General features: G+C 33.5%; 1 protein-coding gene across 1 annotated transcript in view; it reads left to right on the forward strand.

The window, feature by feature from the left end:
* The window catches only part of LOC142346203 (uncharacterized), a 139,137-nt gene that overhangs the window by 85,109 nt on the left and 39,887 nt on the right, over positions 1 to 14,141 (forward strand). The window contains exons 15-16 of the mRNA XM_075398714.1: positions 5,515 to 5,703; positions 6,204 to 6,421. Coding sequence (XP_075254829.1) covers positions 5,515 to 5,703; positions 6,204 to 6,421 — 407 coding nt within the window. The remainder of the gene's footprint in view (positions 1 to 5,514; positions 5,704 to 6,203; positions 6,422 to 14,141) is intronic.

The raw sequence follows: 14,141 nt of genomic DNA on the forward strand, positions 1-14,141 counted from the left end.
CTTTCACCGCGTTAGGATTGAAACTCAGACCCGGTAATGCGTAAATTCCTTTTTTATAATGGTCTTGTAACGCTTGAGGCAAAGATTTTATGGCGTGATGCCGTGAACTTGCAGCTAATATGAAAACCATATTATGTTTTTTACAACATAATTGATTTGAGCTTTGCTCAAACTCCGAACCCTGATGTTAAGTGCACAGTTTTCACGAGTTGCCAAGAATAAGCGTTTATTTGCGAAAAAATCAGTTATCTGATTCTTTTTTTTTGTCAAGTTTGAAAAACCTGACCAAAATTGTTTTTTTTACAACGTTTTAATCTATTTAACTACTATATAAGTATACTAGAACGGTCAGATAGGATTTTTCGCTTAATTTTTCAAATTTGGTCAATTTTTCAAACTTTTTTTGCTTCGCTTTTATGTCAAGACTAACAAAAAACACCGCAATTTGATTAATTCCGGATTTTGATAAAAATTTGTCAAAATTATTGTTTTTCAAAAAAAAATTTAAGAGGTAGGTTATCGGCGACCAGAGGAAATGAAAGAAAATTTTAAATAAGATGACAAAAGTGATGGGGGTTTTGCAGGGTGCGAGATTTGCCGCTTCAATATCAATTTACAGCAAAATAGTATTTCAGAAAAGGATAAGTCTTACAGTTTTTTTTTGTGATCAGTTTAGGAGCTGTACTCTTTTCTTGCAGTCCGAGGCAGATTTTTCGATCGACTTCTGCCTTTTCGCCTGCTAAGTAGTCATCCACCTTTTTGTCAAACAGGCCAGACAGCAAACACTTGGTGATCCTTCCAATTCCTGATCCACAATCGGCAACATGAGTCGTTTTTGTGTTTCTCTTCAGCGCCTGAACGTAATTTGAGACGTAGAATTATGTTCCTCGTTGATACTGGCAACCATGAACTCTAGCAATTTCAGTACATTATCATTGTCCACAATGGACGATCGACAAGGAACCAATTCTCCAGGGATAACTTCCACAGTAGGCGGGAAAACTTCCTCTATAAAGGAAGGAAAACGCTCCCTGATTTCAATGGGGATGTTGCAATTGCTGTTGACGCCTTGGTGCAGCTTTTGGTGATTGCGACAATTAGGCTAAAAGTAAATTTCCGATTATGGCGCGGTACCAACATATAGCTATTAAACACAGTCTATCGGAACTTTTATTCAATTCATCGAGATGTATATAGCCAACTGTATCGGAAGACATCAAAGCGAAAAAGCACATCTAAATGGCCCGGCAAATCTAGCTGTGTTGGCTAGCAAGTATTTTGTCTGAGCCGATTTTCGGCTCAGATTGATCACCGATACGTTTTCGGTAAACATAAAAATATTAAGCCTAAACATAAAAATATTAAGCCTAAAAATAGCGCAATCGATTTAGTATATTAGTAGGCTCAAAGAAAATTATGTTAAACGAACTTTTTCTGAGCCTTCTATGTATATTAGAAGAGATTTTGTGTGCATTTAAATGGCTAAGAAGTATGACGTAATCTTTTATCGCTTTCAATTTAAATAGCGCCCTACGCGGTTACCGCGTAAATGAGCGTTGCTCATTTACGCGGTAACAGCTGACATAATGTCATTTCATCTGTACAAGAGCCTACGATGTCTGTATGATCAGTTTAGAGAGTTTAAAGATCTTTGCATTTCAAATGGTTAATGGGAAAGTACTCGACTGATTTCTAGGGCAAAAAGTTTATTTGAATGAGAAATACCCAAGTTGAGGTGTGCGTTATTGATCGGAAAAATACAAACGCACAGGTAGCTCACATGCGTCCAGCAGCCTTTAAATAGAACTATAGCGCTTCAAATGTTTTGTATAGTGAGCAAATAACAGCTGTAAATAAAAGCGAAATTTCAAATGAGCCGGTAAAGTACTATGATCGAAGATATACAAATATAATTAGATACAAAATACAACAAAAGCTCTCACCGGCCCATCGGGCACTAATTGTAATACGGCTATCTCAAAAGTTTTATTGCTTATCGGCCCGTTTGAATGCCACCGGATGTAAGTTGTTCAATGTCATTAATTTACATATGTATAGAAATAATTGTTTTTCATTTTTCTCGAAATTTATTATTGGATAGTATCAACTAGCAACTGAAGTGATGGAAAGTATTATTTATTTACCTTTTTATTATTACCGGTTCGAGATGTTTTCTGAAAGTTATGTAAGAAATCCGGTGAAATGAGCTAAATTTTCAAAATTTTCAGCGCAAAAACGTTGTATAATAATGCGCTGAAATGTACTGAAATGCGCTTAAATCCACTGAGTTGACCCAAAAATGGGTAGGGTAATTTTTGTTTTTCATCCACTCATGTCTTTCTTTTTTGCTTTCTTCGTCTTCCCCTTTAACTCTTTCTTATCTTTCTTTGCTACAGAATGTTTTTTCTTTCTATAGTCTTTTAAATGTAAATCGCATTTGAGTGGAATGGTTATCGGCTTTATCTTCATTTGCTTTCTGTCTTTAGAGCTACAGCCGAGCGGAACGAATGCGCTTTAAGAAGCGCTTTACAGCTATATTTAGGCTCCTAATCTGCAATTGTCTTGCGCCCTTTGAGCAAGCCGCTTACCAAAATTACGCGAGCCAAATAGCCACCTACCAGAAATTTGCTTATAAGAAAAGGTAATAGACGTAAACAATGGGCATCGGTAGCGTAAGGCATAAGAGCACTGGCTGTTAAACGAGGGACGGGGGTTCGAGTTGGGTGGAAAAAGACAAATGGTTTCGTAGACGACGAAAATTTTTTTCGTTGTTTTTGTTCCTTTTAGTTCGCTTCTTTTCATTTGCTTTAAGGCCGCACAGCTAAAGCAGGTGAGCAAATAAATTCATGGACCGACAAATTGCTCATGTATAAAGAGAACTGACAAATGCATTACGCATCGCTAGCGTCAGGGATAAGACCTATGTTAGTTAAGCGAGGGGCATGGGTGCGCACCCAATTTACTGCTAGAAATGACGATTCAGTTCTTGAACCAAAAAAGGTAAATGTTGTCTTCGATCCACTCTTCTCTTAATTTTTTTGTCTTTTAAACTTTCTCAGCCTATATTTTTTTACTTCTTATTACCACTGATTTTATTAAATGAAAGTCGCACTTGAGCGAATTGGTTAACAGGGCTCATATTGTCACATTTTACTTTATTTGCTTTATTTGCTTTATTTGCCCCTAGAACTGCAGCCGAGCGTATGAGACAAGCGCTTTGGGACACGCCATGCCTCCTCATCTGCACAAGTGTTCGCGCTCACTAAACATGTCGCATAAATAGGCGATCCAACAGAGGCATTGATCAAAATTCTGCTGCTTAAGAAAGAGCAATAATCAATTGAAGTACGCATCGGTAGCGTGAGGAATGAGACCTATGTCTCTTGAGTGAGGGGCATTGTTTCGCGCCCGAGTTAGTGCCGAACATTGCTCCTTTTCATTGGCACAAAAATAACAGTTTTTTCCATCGTGTGTTTCTTTCTTCCTTTCCTCCTTATCATTTTTCTATGTAACATTTTTAAAGTGCTATGTCACTATGATTAAGCTCCTAATTTTTGCGAAAATTAGGGATTTGTGGCGTAAGTGGTAAGACCTATGGCATTCAAACGAGAGGCATATTTTCGAGCCCAGGCTGGGTTTTAAAAAAATCCTAATTTCATTCAAAACTATTCTGTTAATTGATTTTCTCGCGATGTTTTTGCGGGCCTGCTAGTCTTCTTTAAATTTCTACATAACGATGCGCTTAGCAGGCTTATTCGCTTCTTGTCAACACTGCTGCAGGTTCATTAGAGCTCGTGCTGTAGTTGACGCTTTATTTTTTGATGTGAAATCTTTTTTATTTGAGCAAAATGGTCGATGATCTGAGTTTTGCTACGCACTAAAATTAGATATGCATTAGTTGATATATTAATTGTTTATATTAAGACGTTTGAGACATTAATTGTTTAAATATTTATTAAGACATGTTTGAGTCAATTATCAAGTAGTTATTTAGATGTTTCACCGTTTAATTGGAAATGGATATTAATGCCAGCTAATTGTAGACTGTTTTGAGCGGTTTCGGATGCGCGCTATCAACTTTCAGCTACTGTAGATATTTTCTCACCAATAGTTTTTCGACAGCGAATAAGCCATCTTTTAAGTTGAGAAAAAATTTCTGTAAAGTCGGCATTTTTTTAGCAAAGATATACGAAGCTCACGATATACGAAGAAGTTTGTTGAAGGCATGTTTCAAAAATATTTTCAGTCTATTGATTGTTTTTCCGGTGCTCCTGTCTTTGGTTGTTCTGTAGATATCTAGCTCGAGCTGTATTGATTCTTCGTAAATAGTTGCTTATCTCTCAAGCGGGCATATATCTGGTGGGCACATTTCCTGGTGTTGTACGAGTACAACGCATACAAACGAATATTGGCACCTGCTGTTCAAGAATAATAACTTAAAGTAGTTTTCTTCTGATTAGTATTTACCAATAATACCATTTAATCATCAAGAAACTTAAAGTCTTAAACCTTTAATTACTTTAGGTACTTGCTACAGATTTCTGCATGAAAAGCATTTTCTTTTCAACTGATTTTTTAAAGTCAACATTTGAATTTTACAGATTATGGTCCTGGACATAAATGAGAACCAAATATGACCTCGAAATTAGTTAATTAAGAACAAAATATCAATGTTACTATTGCTGCGAAGCTGTAGGCTAAGCGGAGCTATATTGCGGTGCTCTTGGTGTTTTACGATTCAAAGAATTTGAATTGTATTGGGTGCTCTCTTTTTGTTAAGATCTGTTCAAACATTTTCATGATTTTTGAAGTCAAATTGAAGTAGCGATTTTGATCACGCCGAAACTGGAAGTGGAGCAAAAAAGCGAGTGGTTTTGCTGCGTGAATTTTCTCGCTCTAATTTTAAAGTAGAGTGAGAAAACGGTGTTTGAACAAAAATTCGCTTTCTCGTTTCTTTTAAAAATGTTAATTATTATTACAAAATCAAATAAAGTGGAACAAATTACGGGTCAAAAAACCTTAATAATAATAACTTGAAATCCGCTGAAACTGTGTAAAAAATGCCCTGAAAGGCATTGAATTGTGGACACGGATGCACTGAAACTTTATAAGAAAGGCGCTGAAAAATTGTTAAAATGTATGTAGGAGTTGTGCTGAAAATGCGCTAATATGTGTAAGAAATGTGTTGAGATTGCGCTGAAATGTTAAAGCGTCAGCGCATTCTCAAATTTTGTAGCACTTTCTAGCGCAGCGCATTCAGGGGATTTCTTATATAAATTCAACGCATTCAGCGCATTTCGTACAAAAAATGAGCTGCTAAGCGCTGACATCTCGACCCGGGTAGGTTTGTACTTAACTTAATTTTAACGAAACGCAATTACTGTAAATTATAGGCATCATAATTTGTAACAAAAAAGCTTCAAAAAGTAGCAATTTAATCAATTTTCCACTATTGAGGTTCAACTATATGAATTAATCAACAACAAATGTTTATTGATTTTCTTTCTAACCTAGATGTGGTGAAGAGAAACGGTTAAAGCACAGCTGGAGCAGAAGACGTTTCTTGGCACACATGTCTTCACTCGACATGGATCTGTCCTCAAACAACCCCACGCCCTCCCCGTCACCCTCTCCACCCCAATCACCCGTTCTAGATGAAAAGTCACCTCAATTCCCACTACGATCAGATTCTCGCACTTCAAGGTCAGAGCGTAGAAATTTGTCTCCTTATCAGCTCGAAACTGCTTTTTCAACTGCTCACCAAAAAAACATTAACTTTTATTTTATCGAACTGAAATTGCCGCATGTCTTTGTATCTCGCAAACTCTGTTCAATGAGAACCTTATTGAGCTTATTAGTAAAAAATATTAGCAATGTAACAAGGTAAACGTCCCTCCCCATTGTTTTGGCGAAAAATATCTATTTTTAATGAAACATTGATGGGTAAAACAAAAAAAAATCGTGCGATTGAAGTTTATTGAATAAAATGCAAAAAACTTTTGGCTGTAATTTTTGAGCTTTTATTTTCTTATGAGCTATGATAAATATAGAGCAAATTGTTGCCGTGCGTTTTGCGTATTAAAGGTTAGGATAAAAGTTCAGCAGGTTTATAAAATGCCAACGCCCGTATATTTCGAAAAAAAAATCTGAGAAACAGTGAATTCGATTTGCAGAACCAATAGTGAAAACGGATCCCATTTCAGCAATGAGCGATTGTTTGATGGGAGCTTTGCTAAAACAGACGTAAGCGAAAAGACCAGAGAAGGGAAAGAACAAAGAGAAGAATTCAAAGACGAGAAGAAAAGGAGGGGCAGGAATAAAAGAGGGACACGGGAACGCAAGAAAAACAATTCCGAAGATTATGATTATGATGTGGAAATGAAAACAAACACACATGGACACCTGACATCCGTTGAAGAAAGTAAGGGCACATGTTTCAATTAAAATAAACAAATTCAATTAGGGCAATTAGGATAAGAAAAATCACATTCGAGGTGAAAAAACGTAATACCAAAATTGTTAAATTTCAACACACTTTCACCGAACCCAAAATCCTAGATTGCTGCCTAGAAAATGTTCCCTAGAATTTGGCATTTTTTCCGACCCCACTTGCAGGAAGGGAGGGGGGTATATACTCAACTGTTTTTTTGCCCAGTCAATTTTGGCAGATTGATATAATTTTTGAAAAAGATATTATATAAATGGTATCCCGAAGAATTTGATGCCATGACTCAAATTTTTGGCTGACTTTGTCCGTATTTTTTAGGTACCGTGTCTTGAAAACACAACACTTATTAATTTGGAGGTCTATTTTGGCTTCTGCTATTTAGCATATTGATCTAAAATTATTTTGATAATTTACTTTTTATTTTTGCTTAAAAAAGTGCATGGGTGTCAAATCAGCCGTTTCAGTGCCTTTGTCAGCTTTTGACACAAAAACTGTTCCACGCAATCCCAGCAAACAGATATGATAGCTGTTGTGGCTTCCATTATCTGGTAAAATTATTTAGATAATTATTATAGCGTCTAATTCCTGTATAATTATTATAGAGTTTCCTCATAAAAATTAGCTTATGAACAGCTGTCAAACCGCTGCCCAACAAATAATAGCTCTAAATATCTAGTAATAGGTAGGTGAATAGAGACTTCATTAATTCATCAGATTGATCTGTAGCATCAAATCATTCGAATTTCTGGCTCATTTGAGGCAGTTGTCATTCATTTTGCAAATCTTTTCAGCTTTTTTTTAACTCATAGCCGACTTGTGTAGTTTTGTGTTAACTTAGTTCGTCGCTGTGAACGTCGCTGAATTACGGCCATTACGACGCAGAGGTATACCTAAATCGTCACGGGCAGATATGCCTGATGCATGTATATTATGTTCGTTTTTACTATGATAATACATTGCAAATCGAACAATAATGCGCAACCAAACTAACAATTTAATTAAATAATGCCATGCCTCATTACAACGAGATCTGCCATTAAAAAGACTACGGGAAAAGAAACAACAACAACAAAAAAAGCAAAGTAAAAAATATCACGGCAAAAACTCAATATCTAAAGTTAAACGCACATAGTAACAAGGTCAATTTAAAATCAGACAAAAGCCTAACTACACAATCTTAATTTTTCTAACTACACAGCAGATTGGATGTTTCCTTAATGAAATTAGGTAAGAAGTCGACAAAAAGAAGAAATAATGAGACGAAATTCAAAAATCAATCAACATTATTTAAACCAAATAATTTCAAAAAGTCTTAAAAATCATTAGCCTTTACCGAAATAATTCTTAATAATTTTTTTTAAAAGTTATAATGAAAACAATAGGGCATGTCTTTGATTATACTAAACCTTGGAATTGACTAAAGATGCAGAAAAACACAAAAAATTACGAACAACAAATTACAAACATTGCGAAAACACAAATTAGTGAAGCCATTAAAAGCAATAGCTGTTCTATGAATATTAAGCAATTTTGTTTCAATTGCTATTTATATTAACTCAGCAGAAACTATTTTGACTGAGTAAATAAATTCAATTGGGCCAAATATGAAAATCATTTGGGTTTGTTATTACGCGATTGTGCTAAAGGAACACAAATACACAACTGACATAACATTTTATGGAACCGCATATTGTCCAACAAAGAAAACATCAGTGACGTCATAATATCAGTAAACATGGTTAATTTTTTTTAAAAAGAAGGAATTGTATGGGACCTCTCAATGATGAGAATAATTTAGAAGTTGACGAAGAGAACAAAAAAACCTCAAAAAATTGAAAAATCCTTAAAAATCTTAAAAACCTATAATATATTAAAATTTAAGACTGCTCGCTGTAAATTGACTGCTTTGGGTAACATGATTCATTCAATCATCGATTACAAGAATATGAGATCGGTCAGCATTTTTCGGCTACCTAAACATTCAAAACAGCAAATTCAAAAAAAGTGGGCGATAAAAGGAAACAAAATTACGAAAATTGTACATCGAAGTCCTAAAACCAATAGTTAGAGGATAAAACAAATAACTAGATAAACTCTGGTTGAAGTCAAAAAGAAAGGGGTCTGGCAATTGCTGAGACTGACTTAAGGTTCTAAAAACAAGATTTGAGATTGGTTAATTTTCAAAAGAAGATTACGAATTTCTTAACAGTATTATTATCAATAGCTTTCAACGGAAGCCAACAAATACGCTCAGTTATGCCCTGATTGATGTAAAAGGATACTTGCAATGAAAAGGTAATCAATAAGACATTACAATAAGTCTTTGACTATGAATACAACAACAACAAATACCGGAAAAATCCAAAACTTAGGCAGAAAATTTCGAGAAGAAAGAGTCGAAGCCATGTAAACCATAAGCTTTTTGCTGAAAACTTCATGTATGATCAACTGAGCGTCTTGTCTATGTCAATGCAACAACCAATATTAGGATAGTTTGTTAAGATTCTTAGAAAAACCAAAATTACAAAAAAAAATCCAAAAATTTTGTAAAAAAAATTATGAAAACTCGTGCATCGATGTCATAACACCAGTAGTTAGAAGACAAACCACTAACTAGAATAATTTCGGTTGAAAAAAAAGAAGTCCGGCCTTTACTGAGACTTACTTACTGTACAAGAAAATAAGTTTAGGACTGGTTAGTTTTCAAAAAAATTTGAGAAATTTTTTAAAATCCTTAACAGCCATTAAATTCATTAGCTTTCAACGGAAGTCACTAAATGCTCTCAGTTATGCCTTGATTGGATGACAGGTTTATTTGTCATGCAAAAGTAATCAATAAGACATCAAAATAAATCTCATGACTACGGAAACAACAACAAATACAGGCAAAAACAATAAATTCAGTAGGAAAGTGCGAGAAGAAAGTGTCGAATCAATTTAAACCATAAGCTTATCTCTGAAAACCTATGATCTACTGAAGTCTTCTCTAAACCAACGGGAGATACTAGCATCAGGATAATGTGATAAAAATTCAAGAGGAACCAATAATACGCAAATATCCAGAAAAGTTTTTTTAAATATTTTGAAATCTTGTGGCAGTGAAGTCATATACCACATTGTTAGAAGATAGAACAAAACCATTAACCAGATTAATTGTGGTTGCAGTAGAAATGAAGTGTTTCCTCTTGTTACTGAGACTAACTTAAAATTCACAAAATTATGTTCATGATCGGTTGATGTTCAAAAAAACTTCTCGAAATCATTATTAAAGTCTTAACAGCCATTAACTTTCCACTCAAGGCTCTAGATAGGTTTATTCAACGCTCAATACGAAACCTATTGAACCTTCAGTCAACAAATCTATGCCATAGGACTCCATGAAATTGGTAGAACCTCAAAAAGATAATCAGAATTTCTTTGAAAACTCTCGTTATCGAAGCCATAAAATCAATAGTTAGCAATTAAAACCATTTACCAGATTATTTTGGTTCCAGTTAAAAGGAACGTGGCCTTTTCATTGCCGAGACTGACTCACTGTTCATGAAAATAAATTTAATATCGCTTAACGTTAAAAATATTGCGAAAAATTGTTTTTTAAAGTCTCAGCAGCCATTAGCTGACAACTCAAAGCACTGTAAAGCTTTACGTAAGGCACTTTAGAACACCGATTGCACCTTTGGTTAAGAAGTATGTGCCTTAGGGTGCCCAAAATTAGTTAAATCCCGAAAAGAAAATCAAACTTTTACTAAGAATTTTGAAAACTCGGAGTCGAAGAGAAAAAAAAACATGAGCGATTCCTTGAAACCGAATTCTTTGTTCATTGGGATTCATTTGACTGCAAAACAGGTTTGTTATTAACGGATCCTCGATATAAAAAAGGACTAGCTTCTAGTTGACTCGAGAAAACAAAAAATACAAAAAGTTTTCTAAAAAAAAGCTCTCAAAAAGAATTCGAATTTTCTTTGATAGTAAACTTAGCAATGAGACAAGATTTAGTCTTTTTTATCGCCTTTTGTCTTTTAGGAACTTTAAATTGATTCATTTTGTGGCGTGAAATGTAATTTTGAATTAATGTTTTCACAAAAAACATCGTATTTTGAAGAAAAATGTCACTAAAAGTGAAAAAAATCATGCCAAATATCCAGTGTTCAATCAAAACTTCAATGCTCGATAATTCCTAGAAACAATCAATATTTAAAAAAAAAAATAGTTTCGAATTCTACAATGGACGAGTTTTTCAATAATGCCAATTCCATTCTCTACGATGAATATGTCGATTGGCCAAAATTGTCTGAACAAAAAAACCCCATTTGAGTATATAGTTCCTCCCCCCACAAGTGGTGTCGGAAAAAATATAACTTTGAATATTTTGAATGTTTTCTTTTAAATTGTTTTTCAAATTTTTATTTCAAAAACAATTGTTGCAAAAAACAACGTCGTTCTTATCGGTCAAGATTTTTGCTCATTAGGGGTTCTACATCGTGTAACAAGTCTGATTTTATTAGAAAAAATAACAATGAATTGAAAACGAAAAAGTATACTTAAGAGTAATATTGTTTTTGTTCAAATCCTCTAAATTCATATCAATTCTATTAACTGAAAGAATTTTCAAAACAAATGATGTAGCGGTTTGTTTTCATTAGATAAAGATGATCATTGTTTGATCCAAATCACTTCTTTGTAAATTTTATAATAGTTTTGATTTTTTAAAAATCTGTCATTTGAAGCAACATTCTTGCTCTCAAACTGTGTTGGGTACTAGTGAAATAATTTGAAAAATCTTTAGCCACTGACAAAATCTCTAAGAAGAATTCCAGAATTGGTCTTCGAATCAAACTTTACAAAACAAAGAAACATTAAGAGAAACACACTGCTTATCGGAAGCTATTGCATTAGTTCCCATTTGACACAGTTTTGGCCCCACTATTCGCTCTAACTGCTTGACACGTAAACGGAATCCGACACTTCAATTCCTCAAACTTGATAAGAATTGTATAAGTTTTGAAAATTTCAGGTTTGTTTGTACATTTTTATTGGAAACGGCTCCTTCAGATAAAAAGTTTTTGATTCTCATAATGACTGTACTTTCCGTTTAAGAAACAGCTTTTTTCCTTATAATTAATTGAATATCGGTTTCAAGGTATTTAAATATGCTTATGTAGTTAAAAAGGTTTTGATGGGAAGAAAAATTATTTATTGCAAAAGTTTTAATGTCCGTTTTTAATGCGGTTTTCAATATTCAATTACTTAATTGTTCCGACCCCACTTGTGGGGGGAGGAACTATATACTCAAATGGGTTTTTTTGTTCAGACAGTTTTGGCCGATCGATATATTCATCGTAGAGAAATGTGAGTGGTATCATTAAAAAGCTCGTCCAGCGTAGAATTCAAAAATAAAAAGATTTTTCTAATTTTCGTATTTTTTTTTTAGGATTTATCGCGGTTTAAAGTTTTGTGTGACCACGTGATATTTGCAAGATGTTGTTCACTTTTAACAAATTTTGTTCAAATTAAGGCCTTTCTATAATAATATTATTTCAAAATTAATTTATTACTTTTCACGCTACAAAATTAAACAATTTTTGGTCATCAATAGACCGATAAAAAGCTAGTTCTGGTCTAATGAAGAAGTTTACTGCAAAAACAAGCAGAATTCAATTTGAGAGCTGTTTTTTTTAGAAAACATTTCCTATTTATAACTGTTTTTTATTCATTTAGAGACTAGTCACTTTTCATATCGAGGTTCCGTTAATAACACACCTCATTTACAGTCAAATGATACCGAAGGAACAAAACATTCGTTTTCAAGGAATCGCTCATGTTTTTCTTTCTCTTCGACACCGAGTTTTCAAAATTTTTAGTAAAGGTTTGATTTTCTTTTCGGGATTTTACTAATTTTGGGCACCCTAAGGCACAGACTTCTTAACCAAAGGTGCAATCGACTTTCCAAAGTGCCTTACGTAAACTTTTACAGTGCTTTGATTTGTCAGCTAATGGCTGCTAAGACTTTAAAAAACAATTTTTCGCAATTTTTTTAGCGTTAACTGATATTAAATTTATTTTCATGAACAGTAAGTCAGTCTCGGCAATGACAAGGCCACGTTCCTTTTAACTGGAAACAAAATAATCTGGTAAGTGGTTTTATCTGCTAACTATTGATTTTATGACTTCGATAACGAGAGTTTTCATAATTTCAAAAAAAAATTTAGGATTTTATTCTTAGAATTTTGGTTCCATTCGATTTTTTATCGCATTATCCTAATATTAATAGTTCCTTTGGTTTAGAAAATACGTCCAACGGATCATAGATAAAGTGTTCAGAGAAAACATTATGGTTTAAATGTCGACACTTTCTTCTCGCATTTCTGGTGAATTTTGGTTTTTTTGAAATTTGGCGTTGTTTTCATAATCATGGGACTTATTGTAATGCCTTATTGAAGAAATATCTATAAAACAAATCTTTGTCTTCCCATCAAGGCATAACCTAGCGTAATTTCGGTTTCCGTTGAAAACTCTTGAATTTAATGGCTGTTAAGCATTTAGAAAAAAATTTTTAGATTTTTTTCTTGGACAATAACCAATTTTAAGCCTATTTTCCTGATTTATAAGTCAGTCTCAGTAATGACGGGACCTCCGTCTTGTCTACTGCAACTAGAATGAATCTGGCTACGATTTTTATTTTCTAACTATTGATTTTATTACTTCGATTACACGAGTTTTCATAATTTCAAAAAAAAATCGGATTTTTTTTTGTAATTTTGGTTGCTTTTGAAATCTTATCTCATTATCCGAATATTTATAATTCCCATTGTCATTAAAAAAACGTCCAATGGATCATAGATGAATTTTTTCAAACCCTTATGGTTTAAGTGGCTTCAACACCTTCTTCTCAAATTTTTGTACTGAAATTTTGGTTTTTGCATGTAATTGTTGTTGTTGTTCTAATCATAAGACTTTTTTGATGTCCTGTTGATGACTAATGATTGGAAACCGTCATTGTCTTCTCTTTGATGTATATTTTAGCGTCTTTTTTGGCTTCCATTAAAAGCTAATGAATTTATTGGCGTTGATATAACTGGTTTTCTCAAAAATTTCGTGGTTTTAATATATCTGTTTATGCTTGTTGATTTCTTGAAGTCATATTGCTAAAAAAGAAGAACCCTAATGCAGTTAAACGTTTATATGAAATTAGAAAAAAAATAAAAAAATTTCTTCTTTGGGTTAGACAATTTTCTCGCTCAATTTTTGTTCTGAATTTGCTGTTTTTGCTTTTTTAAAAAATTTTTCATTTAGTCGTAAAATGCTGATCGGTCTCATAGACTTATTTTAGGATTGAAAATATGATGTTACACAATGCAATCAGTTTATAGTGAAAATTATTTAAGTTTATGATATTTTTTTTTTCAATGTTTTTTTTCAATACTTTTCAGTTTCTGTTCTTTTCGTCAATTTGTAACTTATTCTCATCATTGAGCGGTTTTATCTATTTCCCTATAATTCAAAAACTGTTTTACCTTTGATGTCAAGTCGTAACTGATGATTTGTTTCTTGGAAAATATGCGTTTTCATAAAAATTTTGTGAGTGGTCAATAATTGTGTTTCTTTTTCTCTTTTTTCAGCACATTCGCTAAAAAATTTATGTTTTTGCTCACTCTGCCGTTTGTTTTTTTTTCTCGTAGTCCTTTCAAATGGC

The sequence above is a fragment of the Convolutriloba macropyga genome, chromosome 9 (genome assembly GCF_964194025.1).
Source record: "Convolutriloba macropyga chromosome 9, txConMacr16.3, whole genome shotgun sequence".
Lineage (NCBI taxonomy): Eukaryota > Metazoa > Xenacoelomorpha > Acoela > Convolutidae > Convolutriloba > Convolutriloba macropyga.